Below are 15162 nucleotides of genomic sequence, written 5' to 3' on the forward strand. Positions count from 1 at the left end.
GGGGCAGGAGCGTCCTTGCTGTCCTGGGCCCTCCCGGCCTCTGCCTGTCCCGGCGGGAGGTCGGATCCTGGGCTGTGTCCCGGCGCCCTGTGCTCCGGGGCCTGCGCTGTTCGCTCTCCCGCCCCGCAGTCCCCTCCGCGGAGCCGCCTCACGAGTCCCTTCAAGCTGCTCCCGGGACTCGCAGCCCCCTCCGCGGAGCCACCGCCCGAGCCCCTCCGAGCTGCTCCGACCCCGCCGTGCGCGCTGCAGCCCTTAGGGAGCTCGGCGCACTCTCCCGGGGCGCAGGTGTCTGTTAGTGTCCCAGGGAGCCCGAGGGCATCCCCGCCCTCCTGGGTCCTGCTCTAACTCCCCGCGAGCCCCTTTCCGCCCGGGAAGGTTGGTGCAGCTCCTGCTTCTCCAGGACGGGGCTCTCCTGTCCTGGGGACACTCGCCCCGGGTCAGCCCGGCTCCTCGCGGGCCGCTCCCCCTTGGAGGCCTTTTGTTTCTTTCTTTTTCCCCCGTCTTCCTACCTTGATAGAAGCGCTAACTCTTCTCACTGTAGCATTCCAGCTGTTCTCTCTTTAAATCTCAGGCCGAATTCGTAGATTTTCAGGATGATTTGAAGGTTATCTAGGTAATTTGGTGGGGACAGGTGATTTGGAGACCCTACTCTTCTGCCATCTTGCCCCTCTTCCCTAATTTTCTATTTTTTAAAATTCTTTTCATAAACCTGTTATCAGAGACTCCTGAGATAAATTCACTATGAAACTATATATCCATGTCCTGAAGCAAAGTAAAAGTTATTTGTTCCTTTAAAATATGAAAGTAGCCTAAAAAAAAAAATTGAAGCCATTCAAATTCTTTTTACTTTAATAAATTCTTATAATTAAAATTTTTCAAGATTATCATCACTTTTGATTAGAAATTTCAAATTTATTCATATTAAATTGTATATGCTATTATCTAATATTTAACCATTTCCAAATTTAGGACTAGTACTTCTTTGGATTACTTGTATTTCACATTTTCTTATTATGCTGGCTGGAAATTCATGTAACTTATTCGTATCTTCAAAGAACTAGCTCTAGCAGTTTTCAAGTAAATGATTTTTTTTTTTTTAAGAGAGGGAGGGAGAGTGATCCTGAGCAGGGGGTTGGGTAGGGCCAAGGGAAGGAAGAAAGAGTCTCAAGCAGGCTCCATGCCCAGTGTGGAACCCTAGGTGGGGGCTCATTCTCACCACCTTGAGATCATGACCTGAGCTGAAATCAAGAGTACTTTGCTTAACCAACTGAGCCATGCCGGTGTGCCTTCAATTAAATGATTTTAAAACCAAACTTTAGTTGTTTAATTTTAACTTGTATTTTTCTTTTCTTTGTTTCTGCTTTCTTATACTTATTTTATTTTTCTAATTGCTTGAAATCAACAAAATTTCATTTGATTTAAAAAAAATTCATTTGATTTTATTTTTCTTATTTACTAATAGAGGATTCTAAAGTAAGAACTTCTAATTGCTGTTTAGAATACCTTTGATACTAGAATTTTTATCATCATTAGTTTCAAAAGTCGCTATACTTTTAGATTTCCTTTTTGATCCAATAATTATATATATGCCAGTATTTTGTTATAAAATTTCAGTTTTATTAAACTGTAAAAGAATGTGGTCTTTATAAATTTTAGTCTAGGCTATCTACTGAGCTTTATTTTGCAGCTTAACGATTACTTTTTTAAAAATTTAATGAGTGCTTTAAATGGTGTTTAGTCTCAATTGGTTATATATTAAATTAGTGTTACTAATTACATTTTTTATTGTGTCCTTTTTATTTCTTTTTAAAGTAGCATGTTAAACTCTCTCAATATTTCTGTATTTGGCAAATTAGCCTTGTCTTTTTCAGCAGTTATTTCCATATATGTGGATTTTTCTGCCATGTAAAACATGAAAATTCATGAAATATCTTCATTGTGATTTATAAGCATAGTTGGTAGAATCACCCATTTTGAATGTGAAAAGGTGGAGTTGAAAATAAGTAACAAAGAGATTATTCTTTAAATATTACCAGGAAAACTGATAAACTGGGGAACCGAAAATTTAATCTAAATCCCTAAACCAAAATAAACTCCATATGGATTAAAACATTAAATATAAATCATGAAACTATAAAATTGGAGGAAAATACAGCTGCACGTTTGCCTATTGCAGAATACTTTCTTTGTGTAAAAGTATGTTAAGCATATGAACATAAAAAGAAAATAGCTATTACCATCAAGGTAGAAATCAAGGTGTTGCATCTGCTTCTCCCCTATATTCCCTGACTCGGAGAATAGCATCCTAAAACATCTGCTCAGCCTTGAAAATTGAAATCATTACCTTTGTTTTGAACTCAGTAATAGTGCTCAATCTTCAACCTTGAGTCTTTTGTTATACCACCGGTCAATGCTTCTAAGCCACTTACTCTGATTTCCTCTCCTAGAATATCTATTATTCTTAGGTTGGACCTCCATAGTCAGACTTCCAAATTTCACTGCACACCTAAAGTGTTTTCTGTTTCTCTTTGGTATTAAGAATGTGATTTATAGCTTCCAAACTTCTAATTTTGGCTATGGTCTTTTTAATTTAACAGAACTCTCTAATTCTCTAAATACTATAACCTGTTTCATTTGATAAAAGCAATTTCTTCCTTTATCATTTGAGAATATGAAGCACATATACTCCAAGCTTTTGTTCTAATAAGTGCTTGTTTTAGGAAGGATTTTTTCTTTTTGCTGCCATTTTTAAAATAGACCTCATGTTATTGATGTTTCTTTTTTCTAAAATGAGAAATAGATCTATGCCCAATGGTGAAAGAAAAGCCTAGTTGTTGGAAGAAAATGTTTATTTCTTTATTTATGTACACACACCAACACAAATCCTTACTATCTCCTCCATGGCTGTTTGCCCCATCCTAGGTGTACACACCACCCTCTTTTTCATCCACCTTACATATATTAAAGTAATAATCTTGCCTATCTTTTAAAGTTGTAAATATTAATAAAATATATATTACAAATACCTTTTCAAGAAGTCATAAACAGGACTTGTTATCTCCACCATAAGATGAAATTTTTCATCATTCATACATTTTAGCATAACTTGTGTAAAGAATTCTAGAAATCTAGGTCTTTGCTTAAATTTCATAACTGTGAAAACAAAGAAGTGTAGCAGTAAATGTGTCAAGAACTCCTGTATAAGATCAAAAAATCCTTTATAGTCTATATTTCACTTTTCAAATATCTCAGTGTTGAGAGAAAGTTCTTAAAAGTTGCCCCTAATATATGACAAGTTAGGAGAAAATTGCTGATAATTATCAGAATTACTAGTTATCCTATTTTTTTTCACTCTGAGTTAAACAATAATGTTGCTATTTCTTCATATCTGAACTTAAAGATCACTCACATTTTTCAATTTCCTAGTTTTCATAAGCTTCATAATAATGTCATTTACTACCAAAATAAGTCACCATCAAGGTTCTGACTTTCCAGATTTTAAATCACATTACTTGATAATACATATTCTACATTATTCTGAATAGGTAAGAACCCAGAACCTTCTTCCTAGAAAGGAGAAAGCTTTCAGACAACAACAGAACCCACAGAATAAAAGATGATCTTCAACAGAAGATCAATGATCTTCAGTAGAAAATCAAGCATATTTACATTTAGGTTACCTACCTTCTTTCACAGCACCTTTGACTGACCAGTTTATAACAACAGGGTAAAGAAATATAGGGTCCTCTGATCCTGAGAGTTCTGTTGCAACATCTAAGGTTTTAAAAAATTAGTGAGTTGTAGGTTCTATTTAACATGAATAACCAAAAATGAAAATTCTTCAGAAGGAACAAAAAATAGGAAAATGTTCAAATGTTCATCCTAAATTATATGCCTTTAAAATGTCAACTATATCATTATATTTTGGAGTTTAAAAAAATCCTGTGATCTCCATTATTCTTCTTTTATTTTTTCCCCCTAAAAGCCAGAGTCCACCACCAAACAGGTGAAGAGGTTCCAGGGCATGAGTCACTGTATTCAATAGCTGCTGTATTATCAGCAAATCCCAGACTCCAAAATCTTCCAATTATGTCAACTTCATCTTTACAAAATTACCCTTAAAAGACAGCAGTATAGAATGATGAACAGCACAGCCACTGTAGCTAGGCTGCCTGGGTTCCAATTTTAACACTGACACCAGAAACTAAATCAATTTCTTAGGCAGATTTCCAAACTGCAAACTCCAAAATTCCCATCACTGTGTTAACAATGGTCCATTATGAAATTCCTATTTGACACAATGACCAAAAATTAAACTACTCTTTCACTTGAACAGACCATGGTTCAAATCACTCATACATTAACATACCCACACTCACACCCACACACATATACTATCCTTTTATTTCTCAGGTACATTTCTGCCTTTAGAGTAGTAACTCTCAATTTTGTGCCCTCCTCCCCAATCAATGTATTTGGCAACATTTGCCTCCCAGTTGATTATCAGAGTGGGGTGGGAGGGTGGGGGAGTGGGGCGGGGGTGGTGGGCAGATAGTGTGCCCCGCATCTATTGGTAGAAGCCAGGGATGTTGCTCGACATCCTATGGTATACCACAGAGAAGAATTAGCTGGCCCAAATTGCCAATAGAGCTGAGGTTGAGAAACTCTGCTTTAGAATCAGAATTTAGGCTCAAAAAGAAGCCATCTATGTAATCCTAAGTAAATCACTTAATCACTATGAACCACATGGAGGGGGGTGGGGGGGAGCGGTTAACAATCTGTTATTAACAGTGTATTGTTAGGATTAATGACGTAATGTAAAAGCACCTTAAAGGATTTACCAAGTGCTAATCTCATCTTAATCCTTTTAACAAAATATTTTCTGATCTTAAAAAACATAATGCTAAACAGTAGTATCCAGAAAGAAAAAAAAATGACTACATTGCTTTGTCAGTTTGAGTAGGTGTGTCTCCAACAAGGCCAGCTGCTCATTTATTTTTTCAGGTACTATCATCTGCTGTGGCTTCTTAGGCTTGGAAGACTTCTTAGGAGAACCCTAAAAACATTGGTTAAGTGTCAGAATGTACTTCAACATGTCTCAACAGTTGTCACTTTCAAATAATAATCTTTATTATTTCATACTTTCATTCTTGGTACACAAAACTATGATCTACATGGCCAAGTGATATAAATTAATCACAATAGTCATTTCATTCTAGCTAAATGACAAACATAATACTCAGTGTTTTATGGAGGTTGGCCAAAATATTTCTTCTCTTCCCTTCTCTTCCTTCCAGTAATTTCCACCCCCCTAATTAGTACTACCTGCTTCAACCAATACACACACTCTTCTGAAAGCAGCTGAGGGTAGAATACTAAGAATCCTCAAAGGAAAGTTCCCAGCCTGCCCTCAGAAATATCTTTTTTTTCTTTTTCTTTTTTCCTTTCTTTTCTCCCAGAGGAGCTTCTTTACAACTAAGCTAATTGCCTTTGCTGCTTTGCCTTTCAGTGAAACATAACAAGATTAGCAATTAGTGGATTAAGCAATGGCAGGTCTGTACTCAAGCTCCCCTTGTTTTCAACAGTGTGTTCTCAACAAAACAAAAAAACCCTCCCAAGCTCCTATAGGCTTAAGGGGACCTTGAGTGGCTATAAGGAGTTCTGACTCCTATAAATTCAGTATTAGCTTCTCAGTCCCTACAGCCTTAGAGAGAAGTAGCACAGACATTCTGCTGGGCTTGAGGCTCCATGGAAAGAAGCAAGGGGTCCTTTCCTATAATGAGGTGAAGGAACAGGGTGATGAGTCAAGCTTGGCCTGGGTGACATAAATGCCTGGCTGATGACTCTGAGAGTGAACACCACTTGGTGGGAAAAGCTCTTAAATTGCATCCAGCTTAATCAAAACTCTCTCTAAACCAAATAACCTCTACTCCAAAAAAGCATTATGGCTTAAAAAAAAAAAATGCACCTTTTTTGAAGCTTTCTGTGGCAAAGAAACACACTTACATATAATTCAGCATATAAAAGAGACAGAAATGGGGCTATTCCAACAGAAACAGAGTCCAGAGTGATAGTCACTACCCCCACCCCAGTCAGTGAAGGGGCTTCAGGTGATTCCTAGTGTTCCTCGGAAACCCAATAAACTAAGCAACATTTCAAAATTCAATCCACAAAGACACATAACTACATAGCTTCAAGAAACGGCAATAAAACAGGTTCTGTAAGACCCACGCTTGCAAGGCAGATATTAAAAAGCAGTCTCAGACATTAGCAGTCTCGTAAAGAAGACAATTTAGGTGTCACAATGAGTTTAGGAAAGATCTACTGTGAACAAAGTAAACAGCTCTGACATGTGTTAACTACATTCCATGACCCACCCAGAATAATAAAATCTTCAATTTGGGAGACTTTAGAGGCCTTTTAGTTCCAGGTCCAGCTGGGTGTAGGAAGCTCTCTATCAATGCCTAATGATCAGTACTGGTGAGAGAGGGCTCTTCAGTACTCTAGCAGGGATTTCTTTAAGTAGGGAAGGTCCTCGGTCATTTTTTGTTTATATAAACATGATAAATTTAAAACATCAATTTTCTAATATGTTTGCTAATACTATATGACCCTTCAAAGACTCAAATAAGTATACATTTTAAGATGAGAAACAAAAATCAATTACCTCCTCCTGCATTTCTTCTTGGTCAGTCAGACCAAATAGAGATTTACACCCTGATGTGATGTCCAACATCTTTTTTCCATAATTTATAATCATTACTGCCAGGTCATACTCTTTCCATGAACGCAGAATCTAATTAAAAATATTTCTTAATTATCCCTGTTGGAAACACTTGTCTATTTTCAAGTATCACCCACCATCTTTCATAAATTCCAAAGTCTCATTCATGTTTTGGGTCAAAGACTTCCCCTGATTTTGTTAAGGAAACTGGAAGCTCACCTCCAGATCCTATTGCCCTACAATTAAAACTGCATGATTCCATTACTTTAAACAAAGGATAGATAACAAGATTATCTTATCAGAATTCCCCATATTTCTGGGACACATAGCCATATATGTTTTGGTGTAGGAAGTTAACAATTAGGAAACTATTTCCGACTTAAAAGATCCATGTTAAAACAAAATCATTCTAAAAAGGCCACATAACCACCACCTCCCATGATGTGAAACGGACAAGTACTGACATCAGAATGTCCTGGGTGAGGGGAATAGTTATATCAGTAAATGATTTAAAAGACATCTGGCAGTGGATTGGACCAGAGATAAGCTATTGTGAGCAGATTCTCTGTGAACCCTATGGGAAAACAGACATTACAGTCAGAGAAAGGGGAGCCCCTCTCCTCCACAATTCCTTATGAATTTCTATTCTTCGGCCTTTTCTAGCCAGGCCTTTACCTACTTCTCTGGGGTAAACCACTCATTTCCTTGTACTTTAAGCTTACAAAATATAAATTCTGAGCAGAATATAAATTCTGACATTCCCCGTGGTTTCAGGACTTCATGCCTTTGTACCCCTAAGGCATTTCTCAGAACAACTTGCCCACCTTATTTATATAGCTTTACCTGGTCATTAAAACCTGGGCTCTAGCAGGAAAAGTTTCCCTGGCCAGCAATCTAATTTCCATATGCCCTCTGGAGCAAAGCATCATATAAAGGGGACACATTCATGGTGAATTCCACAGGGCAATTCTCTAAGAGTATAAATAAGCTTGTAGGAATTTGTTAGATGTAGGTCGGTCTGTTCTATCAGGCTGATTAACTTAGTTATACGTATGATAAGTAACAACAACTTAAGTTATACTTAAGATCCTTTCCCCATACAGGGAAAGGAGATATATATATATATATATATGGTTGCATAAATCTGACAATACCTACCTGATGCAGAGTGCTAAGAACTGGAAATATTCCTGAGAAACCAGGCAATAGTGTTAAACTAATGCTGACTGTGAGACTGAGTGTAGGAAGGAAAATGGTGAAATAAAGGTTGAAAAGGTAGATGAGATTAGGTCAAGCAGGGCCGTGAATGTCAGGCAAAAGAGTTCAGTCTCATTACAAAATGGATGTGAGAGAGTATGTTTTATTAGAAAGCCAAAATGAGCCAAAACTTCCGCTCCTTTCAACTTTGCTCTCTGACATACTTGGATCCAAGGCTTAGAGAGAACTAGAAAGAACTGTGTAATCTTTTCCCTTGTTTTAATATGCCAGTAGAAAATCATAAATGATCAAGAATTCTCCAATCAACAGAAAAATAGAAAACCAATTCTACTAACAAACCAAATGGTAAACAGAAACAAAAAGACTATGCCAGATGTTGAGCATAATTTTTTAAATGCAAAAAATAATGAAACATTTAGGATGACACTTTTCAGAAGTGGCACTTTATTTGGAATTCTGGCAACTTTTAGAAACAATAGTGCTGCCTAAAGAAGAAAGATTGAGCCACCTGAAAAGATTACCAATGATTTAAACAGAGGAAAAAAACCCAGAGCCATTAGACTAATTGGGCTTTCCATGTCATAACAGAAAATCCACACAAAAATGTGTTTATAAAAAAAAATGAACACCTAAAGTCTGGGACTCGAGGCAAGGCCAGAGCTCTGGGGATATTGGTCAGGCTGGAGGAAGCTTCTGAAAGGGCAATTCTTAGTGTAACACTATGGGACAGAACCAGCTCTAATATTAAAATCCTGACATTGATACACACTTTAGTTTTTACAAATATCCAGAACACATTCAGGGTCATTCCTACAATAATATCATTTGGATCTCACTATATTCTTCAGGTTGGGGGCGGGGAAGAGCTAGTGGAGTTGTGGCTGGCAGGTAAAGCAATGCAGGGCCAGCCCCAAGCTGCTGTGTGCTATGGGAGAAAAATCTCCCGAAGCTGAAAGACGAGGCATGTGAATTTGAGGACTTCAACATGCAGTAGGCCCCAGATGCTGGTCTCTTGTTCCAGGTCAGTAGTCTCTCCCATCTTCCACAGGGGTTGTTGCAAAATCTCCCATTCTTCTCCATCTCTGAAACCCACCCTTACTTCCCACCTTCTCTCTCTCTCTCTCTCTCTCTCTCTCTCTCTCTCTCTACCTTGCTTTCTTTTCACAGGGGAAATGTATGGAAAGTAATTTATCTCCTGTCCAGAAATCTACCTACATGCTTACCTGTAACTACAACCATCCATCCTACCCTCCTGTTAAAGGAAAGAGGTCAATCTCCTGCCCAGACTCATCCCTCCCACATGTGCTAGGGTCTCATTGCCGCCTGCCTTCTCCTATATCCACAGATAGTACCAATCCTAATATGCTGTGGTTTTTTTTTGCTATACGTGTGTGCCCATGATAAAGTCTAATTTATCACTTACTTAGGTGCTGTGAGAGGTTAAGAACAAAAACTTTAACAAAAGAGAACAATTATAACAATGTACTGTAATAAAAGCTATGTGAACAAGGTCTCTCTCCAAACATCTCCTACTGTGCTCACCCTTCTCCTTGTGATGCTGTGAAATGATAAAATGCCTACATGATGAGACAAAGGGAGGGGAATGACACAGGTGTTGTGACATCATGTTAGGCTACTACTGGCCTTCTGACAACTCATTAGATGGACAGCCATCTGCTTCCTGAATGGAACTGACCATGGAAAGCAAAACTGCAGATAAGGAGGGACTGCCATAGTTCAGTTTATCATCTCTCACCTTCTAACTCACTCCCTACCTCAGGTCCTATCTCACTTTATTAGTTGTTGTGCCCCCAAAATAATTTCTTTTTTCTAAAATGCAAATTCATCATTTCCAGGTTTAAAACCCTGGAATGGCTCCTCCCTTACCTCATGAGATGGCCATTCATAATCTGGTACCTGTTCACTACCCCACTTTTTAAAGTGACTGAAATAGATCCTTCATAATTAAAGATAAATCTGATTCTTCTTTTCCTAAACTGTAACATTACTTCATATTTTCTCATTGATTACTCCCTAAAGGCCACGTTTATAATCAAATATCTGTCAATTTTTTTTAAATATTTGCCTTTAAGCCTGTTATTAGTGTCTTGTCATAAAAAACTTTTACTTATCATGTAACCTATCTTTTTATCAGGTTTATCTTTTTCTGTGTACCTTTTGAATTTTATGCACTATTGCAAAAGGAGTCTCTTCTGACTTCAAAGCCATGAAAATATCCATATGTCTTTATTTCGTTTATGATAGGAGGCAGGACTCTGGCTTTGTTCTCAGATGAATAGTCAATGATGCCAGCACCTTTTATTAGGTAAAATATCTTAATATATTTTCATTTTCCCAATAAATCCACATGCCACCTTTGTCATATATTAAGTTCTTCTATAGACCTGGGGCTGCCTGGCTATTCCTAGACTCTTCTATTCCTCTGAACTATTTGCCCACTACTTTGTTAACACCATTTTTTAAATTGAAGTAACCTTATAATAAATTTTAGTTATCTACTGACAACTTTTAAACTATTCTAATCAATTTCAGAGAACCCCCATTAGGATTCTAATTAGAACTGTATTTATTTATTTATTTATTTATTTATTTATTTATTTATTATTTTTTAGAACTGTATTATATTTAAATACTATTTTTAGAAGGATTTACATTTCTGTGACAGTAAGTCTACCTATTCAGGAACTTGGCATGGCCTGCCATATATTCAGATCTTATTTTGTGCCCTTCAGTAAGATTTTGGTTCTTTCATTCGGAACTTTTAGCACTCTGGAGGTTTAAAATGTTATATTTTTTTCTCCAAGTTTTTATTTAAATTCTAGTTAATGAACATACAGTGGAATACCAGTTTCAGGTGTAGAATTTAGTGATTCATCACTTACACACAACACCTGGTGCCCTCCTTAAAACCCATCACCTAATGTCACCCATCCCCCTGACCACCTCCCCTCCAGAAAATACTCATTTTTTTTTTTATAGTTAACTGTGTCTTACAGTTTGCCTCCCTTTTCTTTCTTCCTCTCCCTATGTTCATCTGTGTAGTTTCTTAAATTCCACATATTAGTAAAAATCACATGGTATTTGTCTTAAAATATTGCACATTATTGGTGGTATATTTTCCTCTCTCCATTTCTAATTGGCTACTATTAGCAGTAAAAAAAAAAAGTTTGTACGCATCTCACAATCATTTTTACAAATTCTTTTTCTTTTAATTCTAATATTTTTTAAACTAGGTTCTCATGAGTTTTTTGAGACCTCTACAATTACAGATGAAGTATACTTTTTTAATATTGTAAACTTATTTCATATCCTTATCTACTGCATAAGATAAAATCTCTACAAATAATGAATCACACTCTTAAGAGTCAGCATCTCAGGATGCCTGAGTGGCTCAGTGGTTGAGCATCTGCTTTTTGGCTCAAGGCATGATCTCCGGGTCCTGGGATCGAGTCCCACATCAGACTCCCTGCAGGGGGCCTGCTTCTCCCTCTGCCTGTGTCTCTGCCTCTCTTTGTGTGCCTCTCATGAATAAATAAATAAAATCTTAAAAAAAAAAAAAGAGCATCTCCTACACCTGATTTTTAAGGAAACAGTTTCAGAAAATTGCCATTTAGTGTATTTGCTATAAAATTTTGGTAAAATCTTTATCATTGTTCAATAGACTCCATTCATAACTTACATATAATTTTTAAAGAAAGGTTGCTAAGTGCTATCAAATGCCTTTGTAGTATTTTTCACTTTATCTAATTGCCTTTCTTTTTTAATTTGCTGTTGTAAAAAATTCAAGTTTTGTTTTAATTCAGACTTGACCTTTAATACTTGACAATGACACTGTCCTAAGACAGAAAGTGACCAGATGCCTACCAGAAGCAGCGAAGTATTGTAAGACAAAACAGACTTGAAGAAAATTATACAATGTCTTTTTTTGTCCTGATTAATATTTGGGGCCTTGACTTCTCCTTTTTCAGGTATAAAAACAGCTACTCCTTCTTTATTTGTGCATTTTCCCAGTACCTCTGTTTATCCATTTATTTTCAACCAGTATTTGTCACATTGTTTTAAGGCTGTATCTTGATTGTATTCCTTCTCTCTTAAATACTATATCTCTTCTTCTTTTTTCTTAGTTTTGCTGAATTAGCCATTTTTCCTCCCTGTCATTCCTCTCTTTATTTTTCCTTCCTATCAATTTAGAAATTCTACTGTGCTTTAAAAGTACTGCACATGGCAACTCATTCCTGAATCATCTTTAAATACATATATTCCATCAATAGAAAATAGTAATTTTATATTAGATGTATTTTTTAAAACACAAAACCATGCACCAAGAATTTCTATCTGGTCTCCCCTCCCTTGACCCCAAACAAGATAAAAGTTTTAGTTCTAGGTTACTAATAAGCTTCTTCTTTCAAAGTTAACACTTCTATTTCAAGAATTCCTAGTTAGTATTTATATTACAAAATCAACATCACATCATTATTACCTATTTAATTTTAATAATACATATATTGCAAGATTCATTGCTCCCATTATTCGGCTCCTTTTTGTCTTTCCCTACCTTGGGCTTTCTCTCCTGAACCAACTGTCATTTGATAGAATATTTCCTCAAGTGTTTTCCTCAGATAAGTACATTGGCAGAATATTTTTTAAATGCCTGAACTCCTGAAAAATGTTTATTTTGCCCTGACAAAGGAATGATAGCTTTCCTGGTTATTAGCTTTTGGAACTCAGTCTTCTCCCTCAGGATTCTACAAACGCTGCTCCAGTATTTTAGCTTCTAGTGTAGCTGATAAAGTCTGAAGCTAATAGATTCTCTTTCCATTGCAAATAACCTGTTCCAAAACTTTGGATATTTCTTTATCCTTGGACTTCAAGAAGCTCACCACCAAGTGTCAAGACACAAGGTCTTAAATTAATCGGTATAGGACTGAGGAAAACTATTCTCCATTTTTTAATTTCCTACCTCCAGAACTCTTTTTATTTCATGTTAGGATTTCTGGATCTGCCTTCTGAATTTATCTCTAGATAATTCCATTCTATGCTGGCTAATGGCTACCCTCGCTCAGTCTCTGCACAGACAAGGTTAAAGATGCAGTGGTAAACCAGTAAGCAATGGAAAGATATAATTTTCTGCCCCTGAGGTCAGGCCATAAACAGCCAGCAAATCATGACTTTTTTGCCAAGATAGAAGGAAAAGGCCTCTCTGTTTCCAGACCTTCACTGAAGCAAACTGAAGTCCTAACAGATGGATCAAGTCAGTCCATCCATGCAGCATTCTTCCAGACCCCTGACCAAATCATAAAAGGTCCTGTGAGGACCATATAAAACAGGCAGGCAGATATGGCCCTTCTTTGAGGAAATTCCCTGGACTCAGTCAACTAAAGCCTATGAAGAAACAGGCAATGCTGGTCTTTGAGCCAAGCAATGAAGATAAATAAACTTACCTATCAGCCTCTGGGTTCTTGGTCTTTCTCGTTTCCAAGGTGAATGAGGTCCCACAAAATGCACTCTTTCCCAATCCTTCTCTTGGCCTAAGAGACACCCTCCAGGCTTTACCAACTGACCTACTCAGGCAACTTTTGATCTAAAATGCACTATGGGTACTATTTTTTAAAGTATTCTATGTAATAAAAGTAATTTAGCTTTCTAAATCATTGCTATTCCTAAATTCTGTGGCACTAGACAAAGAATGAGATAAATACCTTTATTATGTAGAAGATACAACAAGCTATCATGTGTTGTACACTTTCAAAACTTGCAGTATGTTTCTTTGAGTGGATGATATTTGGTAATCCTTGCAAAACCACTACACACTTTATCAAGATCTGAAAAATAGAAGCACAATAGTTTCTGTTGAAAAACATTACCCTCACTCATTAGGAAATGCTCTATTCAAATCATTAAAGTTTTAAACCAAATTTTATTATTATCAATAATTGTCAATAAATTACTTATTTATATAAGAATGCACTTTGAGATAAAATTAATACATTCAATTTCAGATGAGTCCCTCATCTAAAGTAACTTGAAAACTAGAGAAGAGGATAAAATAAGTATACACAGATTACAAAACAGCACATTTTGACAAGTGTCATAAAAAAATATAGGCAGAATATTACATACACAAAGCACTAAAGGCACATCCAGTCTTACAAGGACCTTAAAAAACCATTTGGAGAAAGATGTACCATATTAAATACATGGTGATACGAGGTAATTGAAATAATAGTTTCCTTTAAAATTACAACCAAGCATTCATATCCCATATCCCATAAATATTGGTGTTTATGCCACCTCATATTATGTGATCCTGAATTTGATCAAGAGCTAGATAATTAAATTTACCTTTCAATACTCTTGCACTGTTCTGAGTAACATTATTGTCAGAAAAGCAGGGCTGAGACTGCATCAATCTATTAATCATCCAGATTATCAAAAGACAAGTTAACATATGGATGTTGGTCTTTTGTAGGCACACTAATTGCTACAAGCCACCATTCTAACAATATTATCATTACTATACACTTATGAGTATTTGGAATGTTTCTTTAATTCCTCCCCATCACTACCCAACCCCACCCCTAAGCAGACTGCCTTTGCCGCACAGCCTGAACCAGCAGATTTAGCCTCCAAGCCAAGCCACTGGGAATGAGCCTTCCAGGTCATGGAGAGGGTAGGTGTGAGAAAAGAAGGCAAAGAAGGTGGGAAAGTAGAGATTCTTGGAAAGCATGCTCACACTATACCATATTCCCAAATCATGTTAGCAATTTAGTAGTTTTGTATGTATATACACACACACACACACACACACACAAATACACAAGTATACATAGAGGGAGGGTTAATGTTATGTTAAATAATGCTATGTCACAAAATGGAATTCATAAACACTTGCTTGAACTATGCATTTCTGCTTCAACCATGTCTTGTGAAAAATTCCTCCAAGTCTACAGGTATAGTTCAAATTCATTATTTCCAATGACTGCCTTATATGATTTAGTGTGCAACAACCATCATTTATTCAGCCATTTCCAGAATCCCCATGTTGCACACACTTTTACAGCTGACATTTTACAATCTAGTATACTGGCCATCCTCCGGCTACTGCACTTTCTCTTTGTCTCCAGCTTCTTTTGTCACCACCAAGAAGGCCACAAGAAACACCCTTGTACATGCTTAGTTGCCAATATGAGTGGCAATTT

At 36.8% G+C, this 15162-nt stretch overlaps 1 protein-coding gene across 1 annotated transcript in view; it reads right to left on the reverse strand.

The window, feature by feature from the left end:
* The window catches only part of CFAP54 (cilia and flagella associated protein 54), a 299369-nt gene that overhangs the window by 174728 nt on the left and 109479 nt on the right, over positions 1-15162 (reverse strand). The window contains 5 exon segments of the mRNA XM_055336223.1: positions 3027-3153; positions 3685-3774; positions 4942-5056; positions 6668-6796; positions 13663-13785. Coding sequence (XP_055192198.1) covers positions 3027-3153; positions 3685-3774; positions 4942-5056; positions 6668-6796; positions 13663-13785 — 584 coding nt within the window.

The sequence above is a fragment of the Nyctereutes procyonoides genome, unplaced genomic scaffold (assembly GCF_905146905.1).
Source record: "Nyctereutes procyonoides isolate TBG_1078 unplaced genomic scaffold, NYPRO_anot_genome, whole genome shotgun sequence".
Taxonomy (NCBI): domain Eukaryota; kingdom Metazoa; phylum Chordata; class Mammalia; order Carnivora; family Canidae; genus Nyctereutes; species Nyctereutes procyonoides.